General features: G+C 40.3%; 1 protein-coding gene across 1 annotated transcript; it reads left to right on the forward strand.

Moving 5' to 3' along the window:
* The first annotated feature begins 1,622 nt into the window (after positions 1-1,622).
* slc50a1 (solute carrier family 50 member 1) lies at positions 1,623-4,804 on the forward strand. Its single transcript, XM_080500968.1, has 6 exons — positions 1,623-1,750; positions 1,965-2,042; positions 2,119-2,242; positions 2,336-2,497; positions 3,740-3,859; positions 3,978-4,804. Exons 1-6 carry the CDS (start codon positions 1,683-1,685, stop codon positions 4,083-4,085), a joined length of 660 nt encoding a protein of 219 aa, XP_080357094.1. The 5' UTR covers positions 1,623-1,682; the 3' UTR covers positions 4,086-4,804.
* Positions 4,805-13,985: the final 9,181 nt, after the last annotated feature.

Below are 13,985 nucleotides of genomic sequence, written 5' to 3' on the forward strand. Positions count from 1 at the left end.
CCATGAAGAATGTCAGCTGAAGCCACAATGAGTCACTGGAACATTTGGCACAACTAAGAAAAATTATGTTCAAAAGCATTGTGATGGAAGATTTCCCGTTATCACGCAACACAATTTGACTAAAACCTGCTTTTTGTCTGTTTGGGATTTTTTTCCGGGGAGACTTTATAAAATATCATCTTTAAATGGGGACAAGGTAATAATGTCAGTACAAATCAGTACAAATAATGAATTTATAAGTGACTTGTAAGTCTATATTTTGCCTAAATCTAAATTTTAACACTTAACAAAGGTGAAAATGTCCCCAGTTGAGTCTGCTTTGGTGTCAGCGAAGTTTCTCTGTGGAGTTTGCATCTTCTCCTTGTGCATGCATGTCTTTTTTGGGGGGTACTTGTTTCATACCACTGCCAGAAAACATTAATTTTAGATTAATTGGAGACTCTGAAGTACTTGTAGTTGTTAATGTGATTTCCTATGTGGATGGATGGATGGATGGGTGGATGGAGGGATCACCAACTTGAATCAAAAGTTTCTTCAAAGAAAAAACCTCTATAAAAGAACTTACAATTGAATGACAGAAAGAGGTAATATAAATCACAGTGATTACTTTGCTTGGAATATATAAATGACCTTAAAAACCATAGTAGGGAAAATTACATGTCAAATGTATGCTAAGCTATAAATATAAATAAGTTATTTACAGTTATAAATATAAATAAGTCTAAGTTGATGACAAAATGAAATTTAAACAAGCATAGTGAGGAATAATAGAAATCAAAATATGTTCCATCAGAGTAGACAAGTTTTTGTAAGGAGAACCATGCAGTCAATTCAACGTGCTTTACAACAATCTGGAAATACATTTGAATAACAGGATGGAAGGCACATCAAATCTCATTAAAAACTAAAAACTAAAAGCAAGAAATCACATAGTGATATACGTGACAGAAGGAGCTTTAAAGCTCAATAACATAGTAACAACAACAACACCTCACAATACTGGCAGAGTCTTGGTATGTATTTCAATTAAAGCAAAGATGGATAAACTATAATTCACTCAATAAATAAGAAACATGAGAAAAACTGTATCAAGTTTTTTTTTTTCATTAAAAGCAACTGAATAATTGGCCTCATTGCAACTCTGAACTGGATGTATTTTCAAAATAAGAGGCAGCATCTTAAAAGCGAAAAGAACCTTCATTATCTGCAGATGACACTCCAATAAATGGCATGTCAACTATCACAGTAAATGTAAAATCTCAACAAGCAGCAAGATTTTTGATGCCATTTTATCACAATTGATCATTTATACAGTTTCCCCAATACAATATACGATTTACAGGACAATTCTTCAGAATATTGTCAAGAAATTGGCTGCAATATTAAAATAAAAACAAAACGAAATTTTACCTTTAAAATTCCCTCCGCGGAGTGACATAACTCTCGTAGTGTGGCGTTTCGTTATCCCATTGGACAAATATCTCCCACGTGTCTAATCCTGGAGCCAATCAGCGGGAAGGAACGCAGAGTACATTGACTGCAAACACGGAAATACAAGACGCGCTTCATAGTGACTGCTGCTCGTCTTCAGGTTCATGCAGCTGAAGGTTAAGGGTTAAAGGCAGGCATCGTTGGTCACATATCGATCTGAATACTCCAATAAGTTCAGTTTCTCGCGCTCTATGGATTATCTGTCGCTTCTGTCATGGGCCTGCATCGTGTTCACTGTCGGGATGTTCTCGACTGGACTGTAAGTTAAACGTTCACAGAAACCATTAATTATTAATTCATGTTCACCTTAAATATCCCATGTTAACAAACTGTAACAGCAACTGGTTATAATTGTGTGCTAGTTATACCTGCTGATCTTAAGGTAATCATGCCTTTACAGTCCAATAAGTAAAATGTGGCATGTTTTTGCGAGTTATTTGCTGACTTTTTTTGCTTTACTTTTGCGCTTTTAGGACCGACTTGCAGAAGATGCGAGACACAAAAAGCACTGAAAACATCCAGTTTCTCCCTTTCCTCACCACCTGTCTGAAGTGAGTCAGTTCAATCCTTTTCTGATGCAACTTTAAAACCATCAAATGTCTAATATCTCTCTCACTCTCTCCACAGTAACATAGGCTGGTTGTATTATGGGATGCTGAAGGCAGACCAAACAATTATGCTTGTCAACATCATCGGAGTACTTCTCCAGATCCTGTACATCGTCATGTATTTGATCTACACAAGACAGAAGGTAAAAAATTGACCTCAGGTGTACTGAATCTACTGCAGGAAACGCAGCCTAAAGCCAATTCCGGGCTTCATTTTGTTTGGCGTCTGTTTTCAGGGACAGGTGTTGATACAGACTGTCGTGGCTGGGGCGGTGCTGTTCTGCGGCTGGTTCTACTTCACCGTATTTCTCCCAGTGGGAAAGTCTCAGCTCGACCAGCTGGGTCTCACCTGCAGCGTGGTCACTGTCAGCATGTACCTGTCGCCACTGGCCGACCTGGTACGGCTCATTTACACTGCTGGCAAACACAACACGCACAGGCAAACATGCAGACGGGACTGGACATTAGTTTTTAAGTGGATTTCATCTTTCCCCTCCTCTATATCATTCTATCCTGCTCAGGGTAGTACACCCCGGACATTTCACCAGTCTGTCACAAGGCAAACAGAAAACCACACACAGGACGAGAACAAGTGAGATCACAAAGCACTGGTCCGCCATGTGGCCTGAGTTGGGTTTATGTTGGGTTACTCACTCTTCAACTCAGTGTGTGAGTGCCTCTAGTCCTTCCATCCAAAACAGCAGAAGTGTGTGGGTTTAAGACATCAAATAGAAACTGCGGCACACAAAGATAATACAGTCTTGACTGTCTTCCCAAAGAATTTACAGTGACGATCAAACCTGAAAAACGTGTAGTGGAGCATTGTTATGTCATGTGAGCACTGGGTGTGGCCGGTAATATCGCTAATTCATTTCCATAACAAATTTACTTCAAGTCTTCTTTGCGCTCCATGTCGTCCACAGAGCCTCTGCACCAAACGTCAGAGAGCAAGTGAAGAATTTAGTCATTCCATGTGTGCAGCTATTTAGCAGGGAACAAAATCAATCTCCTGTTGTCTTTTTTTTCTTTCTTTTGTCTCTTTTTTATCATCTTGTGGTTCCGTTCGCCATCCTGTTTGTCTCCTTCACTCCATCTGCCTCACAGCTCTGAATGACCCTCAGTCAGTTTCCTGTCTTTCTTTTCCTCATCTGCCTTCCTGTTATTTTCTGTCTCTGCTTTGTACTTCATCTCCTTGGACACAGTTTGTTTTATTCTCATTCCACATAATGTGATATTGACACTTATCTGAGTACATTGAATGTTCTTCCTTTAACGTGCAGGACTTTCCATGAGCGAAATACCATTTTAACATGAATTATACATTCGTACATTTGAGATATGTCCTTCTCGTGCCCCTTAAATCTGCTACTGGCCGATGGTGATGAGGAAAAACCGGGAGTAAAGGCAGATGCAAAAATGTACTTTTGCAAAGTGACTGATACTCCAAACTCTGTGTGCCTTTACCCCCGGTGTCAGCCGGTAGAAACTCCAGGCCCCATCGTCCACATTTTTATGGACTGAAGAAAATACATGGACATTAAGCCGTGAACCCTGTGATTGGCTGATGACTATACTCTGAATGTCGCAGGTTTAATAAATGGATTAAAGGATAATTGTTGTTTGCTTCTTGTTGATTCCAGGTGGGAATAGTGCGGAGTGGCAATGTGCAGTGCTTGTCCTTCCCTCTGACTGTCGCCACCTTCTTCACGTCGACGTCCTGGGTCCTCTACGGCCTTCAGCTGGTTGACTACTTTATTGTGGTAAGACACTGTGGATATGCACTTTAATCAGTTCACCCTTGTTTTAGTCTTCAAACGATCATGACCAGCAGCCATTTCTTTCTCTATTTGTCTGTTTGTGTGTGCGTCTGCATTGCAGGTTCCAAACACACCCGGCATCCTCACCAGCCTGATCAGATTTTATCTGTTTTGGAAATTTGGAGGCTTTCGTCACGGCTCGCCTTCATATAAACCTTTGCACATGTGAGCGATGACGGTTTGAACTAGAACACGACAATTCTGTTTACAATATTGAAAGACGAGGAAGCGGAACTTCCCCGCCACTTGCCTTTTCAGACGAATGAGGCAAAAGCGACATATTAGGAAAAGAAGGAGAAACACCGCATCTTAAGTGGTGACGGTGACAATAATGGTGTTTCGTTTACATCTGGATGTGGTACAACCGGGAGAGCAGATACCTGTGTCGAAGGAAAGTATATGAGGTCTTAAATGCAGGTCCGCTGTTGTTTCTCTGCAGCTATTTGTAAGTCCCCCCCAAATTCTCAAGTGCCTTGACCCCGTTGGGTTCTTGTTTGCCACTAATGTTCAATGGCATTCACTGATCTGACCACACGTCAGATAACCTGCTATCTGTTTTCAAGCCAGTGGTCTGGATTGAACCTTATCTCTTACTCGCCAAAGATCTTCTGAAGGAGTTTTACCATGTCGGCTGCTATTTCCATTAGGTTTTGGGTTTTTATCCTGCTTGGTGAATCTCCTATTTGGAACACTGCAGTGTGTTTGGTTTCGTGTTTTTTTGTTTTTTTTGTTTTTTTGTGCACAGCTCGGTGAAGCTGTGAGGGTTTTGTATCACTTCAGAATTTGTACTCGTGCCTCTGTGTAACCCTGCAAAGAGATTACTGTGTCATATCGGTGGCATTGATGTCTGCTCTGAAATATTTCCGAATACTTTTATTTTATTCAATATTTTTTCACAAGAATAAAGTCGAATATTTACTCTTCCGCGGCTGATTGTCACTCTGTCATAAAGTTTTAAAGTTTTCTTTATAAAACGCAACTGAATGTAAGTAGGACATGCGAATCAAACAGCCGAGTTTGTCAGCGCCGATTCACTCAACTTAAGTGATGTTTTATATTTGAAGGTGCCATTTAATTAGATTTGTATCCTAATCGTGAGCAATCTCTATTCATTATCTTTTCAAAATTGTGGTTAGTGTGGGGTTTTTTTTTATTGTAGCTTTTCTTTTTCAACCCGAGGAGTAACGAGATATGTGAATGCTTTGTTTTGGGTGCAGTAATGAGCCTACATGCTGATGTGTGGTGATAAGTGTGTTTTTGTGTGTGATTGGAGTGGTTGTGCAAAAGGAGACAAAAGCCTGTTTGATGGGGCAGCAGTGCGAGCGGGCTTGTTTGTGTGAGTATGTTGATACAGAGAGAATAGTGGTGGGAAAGGCCACGCCAGAGGTTCTCATTCAGTGTGTGTGTGTGTGTGTGTGTGTGTGTGTGTGTGTGTGTGTGTGTGTGTGTGTGTGTGTGTGTGTGTGTGTGTGTGTGTGTGTGTGTGTGTGTGTGTGTGTGTGTGTGTGTGTGTGTGTGTGTGTGTGTGTGTGTGTGTGTGTGTGTGTGTGTGTGTGTGTGTGTGTGTGTGTGTGTGTGTGTTACATTGGCCTCGCTCTTCCTGAGCTCAAAGAGCCTGCCCCTGACAGAGTACACACACACATAGACGACACAGTATTGTGTTGAAACGGAGTGTTACGCAAAAGCAATAACAGGACCGTAGGTTGGCGATAAATACGCTTAAAGACACAACAGAGGGAACAAAAAGGTGGGAATTCTTAAGCCAAAGGTAAAAAAAATCACAAAGCATCTTTAAGTGAGACACAAATGGAAAACTATAGAAATATTTATTTTACTTTGATTTACACAATATTTCAGTCTCTTTAGCAGTATTTCACCCTGTACACCCGATCTCAGCCTCGTCTTTTCTCTTAATTTTTTTAAGTTATCACACCTGGCCTTCACTTCCTCTGTCTACACATTCTTCCCTCTCTGATCTTTGCACATCAACAGACTAAATGCAATAAAATAAGATTGGCCCCGAAATGGAACAAGACGGTCGAGCTCAAGCAGCCTTTATTTGTGTAGTTATGCTTTCTTTGGGCCTTTCCCATGCCATCCATCCCTCCATCCATCAGCATATTTATATCAAGTACCTGGTTACATTTCTGCATATATACTGTATTTTGTGTGTGGGGTTCCAAGTTATTCTCCTGAAAGGTATAATGAGGGCTCAGCTGACTGTACTTTTAAGTGTAGGAGGGGAGTGTAAATAAATCCATCTTGGAGACCCGGCTTCCTGTCAAACCCCCACAACAATCAAATCCATGTCAAAAGTGTACTTGAGAACATGATGGGAGTATGACACTATTATCGAATGGACTCCCACACACAAATCTGCTTGCATGAATTCTTCTTGCTTTGTTTCACAAAAATGCACCAAGAACATTTTTGCACCCTCATTTAAATGTGTTCATGTTGATTTTAGAGAAGGCAGGTCAACATTGTTTTCAAATTGTACAAATAGAAATGGTTATTTATGCAGCAGCTCCAACTGTCAGTCCTTACAAGTACTGGGATTCTTCACAATTCTACACACACAATATAACTATTAACTATTGCCTATTGATTGACTTGAATTTGAACCAGAATTCTGAATCACAACTTCAATTATTTAGAAAATAAAGATAATTAAGAAATACTAGCAATTACCTTGCTGCGCTGACAATAAATCACTATCATTAAAATGCGCTACGGCATCCGGGGAACTTCCTGGACAAGTTTCTATTTCACCACAGAGCAAACACACTGAGGCAGTCGTAAACCTTCACTCACACCAACGTCCCATTCAGAATCATCAAAACGCCCCAGACTGAAGTCTTTTGGACAGCGGGAGGAAACTCATTTACTTACAGAGAATGTAAACTCAACAGAGAGGCTGAGCACAGAGTGGTAACCACCATGCCACTGTTCAGTTTTTATTCCATAGTTTGAATAAATATCTCTCATTATGAAGCACAGGAAGATCATCCATGTAGCTGCAGGTGTTTTTTTCCCCTATGTGTCACTAAGCCTTCTCATTACTGAACTCATAACCTTCTCTCTGTGTACAGGTTGAAAGAAATAAAGAGCCACTCATCAGAAAAAAAATAAATTTTTCCTGCAAGGTGCATACAAAAAATGAAATCTTCATGGCAACCCTGTAGAGAATGCAGTAACACTGTCATTCCTATCAACTTGCTGGTGTATCTTGTTTTATAATTGAGAACAACAGCATGTCCACTTAAAAGACAGAAAACAGATCCAGAACCGGATAACACCAACGATGAGTCAGAGCCCAGCAGTAAGTGGAGGTTCTGTGAATAGACATTAGTCATTAGGAAGAAGGAGGTCCGGGCTGTCTGTACAAATTAACAAATGACGCGTCTTGGAGAAAATAAGTGACTTTTGGCTGTTATCTTGGTGAAAAGAGTTCGATGTGGAAAGAGACTGGATGGACAATGCATGGAGTCGGATGGACTGGTGAGCCACACCCCTCATTAGAAACTTGGGCCTTTGTTGTGAAGAGGCAAAGTCAAGAAATCAAAGCGTGGACTTTACACTGATGAGTACAGGTCTTTGGTTCACAGCCAAATAGTAACTCTGTGTGTGTGTGTGTGTGTGTGTGTGTGTGTGTGTGTGTGTGTGTGTGTGTGTGTGTGTGGGGGGGGGGGGGGGGGGGGGGGGTTGCTGAACAATGAGTTCAACTCACAAACAGGATCCCTCTGTTTCCTGAAGTAGAGACTGTCTCCTTAAACAACACACACGCTGACTCTTGTACTTTTGCACACATCCTTTTAAACATAGGCGTATGTACAATCGGACATTGTATATCCAGTATGTTGTCTCCTACACACACTCTCCTGCAGCGTCTCCTCCACAAGCACCAAGCATGTGCATTCAATGTGTCTATTTCCACCATTATGGGTAAATTGTGATTTTTATTTTTTATTTTTTGTTGTTGTTTTATTTTTGTTTCCTCCCCCCTTTGTAATTACACACAACAAAGTCCCCGCGAACACGCCACAGCCCGACAGTGTGCACACTCAGCATATAAACACACACACGGCCTACACACTGCACACTGGGAGGCAGTCAGCAGCTTGTGCACTTTCTACCATCAGTAAAAGCACACCTGTCCCAGCTGCTGTTTTGAAGAGAAGAAGAGGGAAAGAGGAATGTGCTTCTCTCAGTTTTCCTGTCAGCCCCTCACCCTTCCCAGCACTTGCTGTCGTCTTCCTCCTTTGACTTGTTTTTCTAAATTATTCCCATGGTCCGCTATTGTTCCTCCTCCTCTTCCTTGCTGGAACCTCACGAGTCCTTTTCCTCCTTTGTGTGTGTGTCTGTATCTTTTCTGAGATAGGAGAGTCAGAGCGTTTGACTATTTCTAAATGATTTTAGAAATGAGTTGCCTGTTATGATCATCAGATCTAAATCACCAGCAGTGATGATCGGGTTCAGATAAACGTTTATTTACAAGATTTGAAAGATGTCATCTGCAACACCCAGATAAAAGTAACACGTTATAGAACATGGTTGAATATTCATTCTTCAGGAATGTGCAGGCCTCTAAATAAAAACAAACAAACTGTTTTAAATTATTTTAATGAGAATTGGTGTCACTGGTTGAGCACATGGATTTTTCACTGACCTTAGCAAGTAGTCGGACGGCCATGTCTCTGTAAAACATTTAAAATTGTTAAAACAAAAATTAAAAAAAATAACAGAGTGACCAGGTCTATTTCCTATGGAAGTACATTTAAATGGAAATAACATCAATAATGAAACGGGACACGGGAACAATCTTGAAAAATTACTGCACATAAGTGAAAAATATCTGTTACAATAATTTCAGTCTTGTTGTTCACAAACTCTAGGTACATATGAGAATCTTAAGAGTTAGTTAAAAGCCGCCGATCCAAAGAACACGACCACAAAAGACCTTTGGTCCTCAACCTGGACTGTGCAGAGACAGACTGAATACAAAGTGCAAGCAAAACCGAAATACGATTTTTTTTGTTTTGTTTTTTTTAAATGAAGCAGCCACATTAAAAGCTAATTACTTGTGTTGCATGCACCCTGTACTCTCATTGGATTCATATTCTCCCCTTTGACCCTCATATATGCTTGTCAGGGAAAGCCATGTGGCACAAAGTTGTTTGTCACAGTTGTCTCTTCATGAGTTTGTTTTTGTGCAGGTGCATGCTTGAACTGTCTTGTTTGTCAAAGCAGTTGCTGCTGTAGGTATTTATGATGGACCATGTGCAGTGAGCACTAAGGAGTTTTCTATTCCTGCAGTTTTAATTGCTCCCACACTTTTTTTGGCTGATTTTTTTAATCAGTATTTCCTCCTTGCAGCCTGGTGGCTGCACGTGAGACGAGTGCATGCACTTTGGGTCACACACACAAAGACCACCTTCCTTTTACCTCGCGTGCACAATCACACGCAAAAATGTTTCCCTTCAGCTGTTTTGCAGTCGCTACTTAATACTGAAGGACGCCTGCTACAGAAGGGAAATGAATGCGGACCCTCTGGTGTGTATTAAGACTTGTTAGTGTGGCTATATGGCCTGATAGACCGTCCTGCTGTCCTGGCTCCGACTCCCAGATTGTTTTTCTCCCGAATCAGAGCAGCGAGTGAACTGATATGTGGACAGCCAGTCATTAAACTGTCAGAGGAGCGCCCACGGACCAAAGCCCTGTCAGCATGGATGAACATACACGTTTCAGTGTTGATATAAATCATTTGTCAGGTACCCCATTCTTTTACGAGTGGAGCTTGTGTGAGAGTCACTGGCTGTGCTTGACACAAGTGTACCAAAAAAAAAAAAAAAAGGGAGTGTTAGAAAAAATTTAGAAAAATGTAATTAAAGTCATACCAAAGAACTTATAGCCATGGAAAAATCTTGTTAGATGTAAGAATAATGAAACACTTGTCCAATTGAAAAGATAATTTTGAACTGGAAACACAGCAAGCTTGTTAAAGTTTGCTCAATCCACAATTAAAAATCAAGCCTGGCCTATTGTTAATGACTTCGTGAGGAGGTAATGTTTTTCCAGTCTAAAAATGGCTCAATCTTAGACGTAAATAGTCACTCAACCTGAGGGGTATTGGTCCTGTCTGAGCATGCTCTCTCGCCTTGGCATCTACCCAGAACACACACATTCGTGACAGATTTGTGTGTCTGTTTGTGTGCATGTGTCAGTGTGTGTCATAGTGGTTTTGGGTGTGTTTTTCAATAGTAAACCCGGAGCTGCATTCGATTACATGAATGCTGAATTGAATGCAGTGAAAAAACAAAGCAAAAAAAAACCAACCTACTATTGAAAAGCTTGTGGCAGACACCAAATTAGACTTAACAGCCCCACAGACGTTTCGCTTCTTAATAAAGGTGCAAACCAGTTGGAACTTGCGGAGTTAAGTCAGGGGCTGTTATGTCATGTATGGGAGACGTGCGTGTCTGTGTGGGTTTGCAGGACTGTGATGTGCAGAGGTGCTGAGAGAAGACAGGAGACACAGCTGTTCAGGGGACCAGGAGCTTCTGCTTGCACTAGGAAAAAAAACAAAAAACCCTAACATTTCTGCAGCTTCCTGCACTGTATGCACATTTGAAAGTTTGCTAAATATTTTTGCCTGTGGAAGTTATCCCCTCATGGTTCTCAGCATCTCATCATTTTTGTTCAGTCAACTTTAAACACGAACCAGAGCAAGTTTGTCTATCTGATTTTCAGCAGTTTTCAACCCAGGGTTGGCAGTAACGAAATACAAATAATCACATTACTGTGTTTTAAGTAGTATTTTGGTACTTGCACAAGTATTTTTTCCCAAGTATGTCATTTTACTCTTAACTGCAGTCTTCACCATGTAATCTCCTTCACTCCGGTGAAAATCATAAATCTGAGTAAACACCCAAAATGAATTCATATTCAAACCTTTTGTTTTTCGTTCTTGTGGCCAGTGAGTTTATTGTTTTAACAGAAAATGTACATTTCATTACAAATGATCATCTTCTATTTTTTTGAAATACTTTTATGCTTAAGAATTGTGCTGTGTGTTGAAAACAGCACAGTATTTGTTCTTCCAGATATTGTAGATACAGTGAATGAATTGTTTATTCCTCATATTTTTTTATTTATTTGACATTTCTATTGTTTGTCACCAGCATGACCAATTGGGGATTTTCTGAAATCATCTTAACTGGAAAATAACACAACTATATTGTGTCGAAAATTGTGTGAGTCATGGCTATGCTTGCGTGCAAACATACAAATACTGGCTTAACTGGTGCTGGGAGCAGTTTTGTCTGGTAAACATGTGTAAACTTAACAGACCAGTTGTTAAGACATGATGCAAACATAACAAACCAGAGCCCTGAGGAGGTCAAACGAAAAGGGAAAGAAAACACTTCCCCACAAATTAATGAGAGGATAATGGAGATTTGATGTTTTGGCTCCGTTGGGAGTTTCCTGTGGCGGTTTTCTTTTTTTTCTTCTTCTTATTTTGGGCTCATTCTTGTCACCATTGATACAGAGTTGTAAAACAAGAGAAAATGACAAACTTTGATTATATTGGATTCATAGGGACCAAATTAACCAGCTCACCAAATGCAAAAGAAAAACATAGAAAGTGGCCAAAATTGCAGCACGTCTGATAGAAAGACTCCAAACAGAAGCTGAATGTTCCTTAACTGGTAGTATCCAACATGTCATCACAGTTTTGTGACCAGACAAGCCGAGTGTTGACACAGGGTGCACCTGTTGCTGACTTGTACAGAAAAAAATGAAGAAAAATATGTCTGAAGAAAATTCTTAACGTGCAAACAATGCTGCCCCCTATTGGTCATGTTCAAAACCGCCCGCCTCCCGAATGCAGGTACATCCAGATCTGCTTTGATTGTAACACCCAAGTTTTATTGAAACACACACACACACACACACACACACACACACACACACACACACACACACACACACACACACACACACACACACACACACACACACACACACACACACACACACACACACCCTGGTGTTATGCAATACCACCCTAACTCTTCCACTCCAGGGGAACATACCTTTTTGTCTCTTTGTCTGGCTCATAATAGCCGGTTAAAACCACTAACTGTCTGACTCGCGCCCCTTCCTTTATCAGGTGTTTTCCAATAATACGGCTGTTGTGCTTTTTTTTTTACGCGTTACCATCACATGTTCCTAAGGTGTGACCGGACTCCGTATAAAGCAGTCTGATTTTATTTGAACCCTGTGGCACAAAGGATCCTATTTATCTTTCAAGTCACTCTGGCACACTCACGTGTTTACTGGCACGCTTGCCTTCACATGTATGCCGGAAACAAACACTTTTGAAGATGCGACGTGTCCTTGACTTTTGTTTGGAATCAATCAAAATATGACAACTGTATGGCATCCAAAAACAAGGTTTTCATTACAGCTGCAAGGCAACAACAAAATGACAATAACAAAACATTGGTAGTTTACGTCAAGGAGACTTACATAAGATTCACCAGTTATCATGACATCTGGATAGTTTCACCTAATTGACTCAAAATCTAAATAAAATTGTAAAACTCTTCCAGTGTCCACCATGTTTAACTGCTGCGAGCACTACATCATCCACACAGAAAACTTTTCTCTCTTGGACCGCTGCTTATTTGAGGCTGTAGACGTTTCTAAAAGTAGAATTGGGAGGCAAACTTTTCAATTACGAGTCTCCTTTTTTTTTTTTTTTTTTTTGTGGAAACAGCTGTTCTAGCTCTGAATGGCATAGTCTCTAATTTCAAACCCACACTTAAAACTTTTCCTATTTGATAAATCTTATAGTCTTGGCTCAGATCACCCTGGATCACTTGCTGGTTCAGACCCTCTTAAATCACTCCCTATACATTCATATATCAATGTTCCGCGTCACTAACAATCTGTCTTTCTCTTGTAGTCTGCTCTCTTCCTGCGGCTCTGTGGGATTGTTTTGTCCTTGGTATTTGATTTGAATGTAAAGTGCAGTGAGATGACTTCATTTAGATTAAAGGGAAATGAATCGTATCCGTTTTCACAGTTTAGTTGACGGTACATCATAAATATAAGTACAAACATGTATTCTGTTGTTCGTCTGTTGTGTTCCTTATTGAGGAGAAAGTGACTTCATGTTGCAGTTGTCTGTCTTTTATTTATTTTTTTATTTATTTTTTTCCCCCATGACATGATAGAAACATTCTGCCATCGAGGCAAAGCCTGAATCAGCAGGTCTTGATTCGAGAGAGATGCTACAGTCTAAAGTCATTCAAGTGCTGTGCTGGAACACAAGTCAAGGCATCTGCACAAGTCGTTGGAGACGGAGCACACACGTACATCACCACAGAAAGCATGAACGTCACCACACACACACACACACACACACACACACACACACACACACACACACACACACACACACACACACACACACACACACACACACACACATTCGAGACAGAAATCCATGTTTCATATCAAAATACAATCAAAGTCACTCAATTTGAAAATATTACTCTAGAAACTCTTTCATTGAAGTGTGGTGCTAAATGGGCTCTCACATTCACAAAACATGAACTTGGATCACCTCAAGGATGTGAGTAAATAAACTGCAACGCTCAATCGCAGCAGGAAAAACAAAACCAACAAAAAAATGGCCCATTTTATGTCGATTAGAATTTATAAAATAGATGTCTTCTAGTTTCAAAGTTATTCTCTCTCTCTCTTTTTCACTGCTCTTTCTTCACCTTATTAAATATGTATGTGCAAACCACTTAAATACAGTTTAACCAGAAGAATCACTCATCAACATGTTTCACTTGTCAAAAAAGTAAAACAATGAACAGGATCTACGCAAGTGTGTCAAAACCTCAGTTGTTTTCCAGTTTCATTTGTGTTATAATCTGAATAAATAAAGGCGACTAAGAGCAGTGAACCCAAGCAGAAACGCCACACCACTTCTTCTAAACTGCAAGACAAATGAAACATCTCATGTGTTTAAATGCTGATATACGTGATCCTA

The sequence above is a fragment of the Blennius ocellaris genome, assembly GCF_963422515.1.
Source record: "Blennius ocellaris genome assembly, chromosome: 8".
NCBI lineage: Eukaryota > Metazoa > Chordata > Actinopteri > Blenniiformes > Blenniidae > Blennius > Blennius ocellaris.

What these genes read in the sequence shown, in the direction of transcription:
- slc50a1 (XM_080500968.1), top strand. Translation starts at nt 1,683, where the DNA reads ATGGATTATCTGTCGCTTCTGTCATGGGCCTGCATCGTGTTCACTGTC. An exon ending in GGGATGTTCTCGACTGGACT is followed by an intron (nt 1,751 to 1,964) that starts GTAAGTTAAACG and finishes TTGCGCTTTTAG; the next exon opens with GACCGACTTGCAGAAGATGC. An exon ending in TGTCGCCACTGGCCGACCTG is followed by an intron (nt 2,498 to 3,739) that starts GTACGGCTCATT and finishes TGTTGATTCCAG; the next exon opens with GTGGGAATAGTGCGGAGTGG.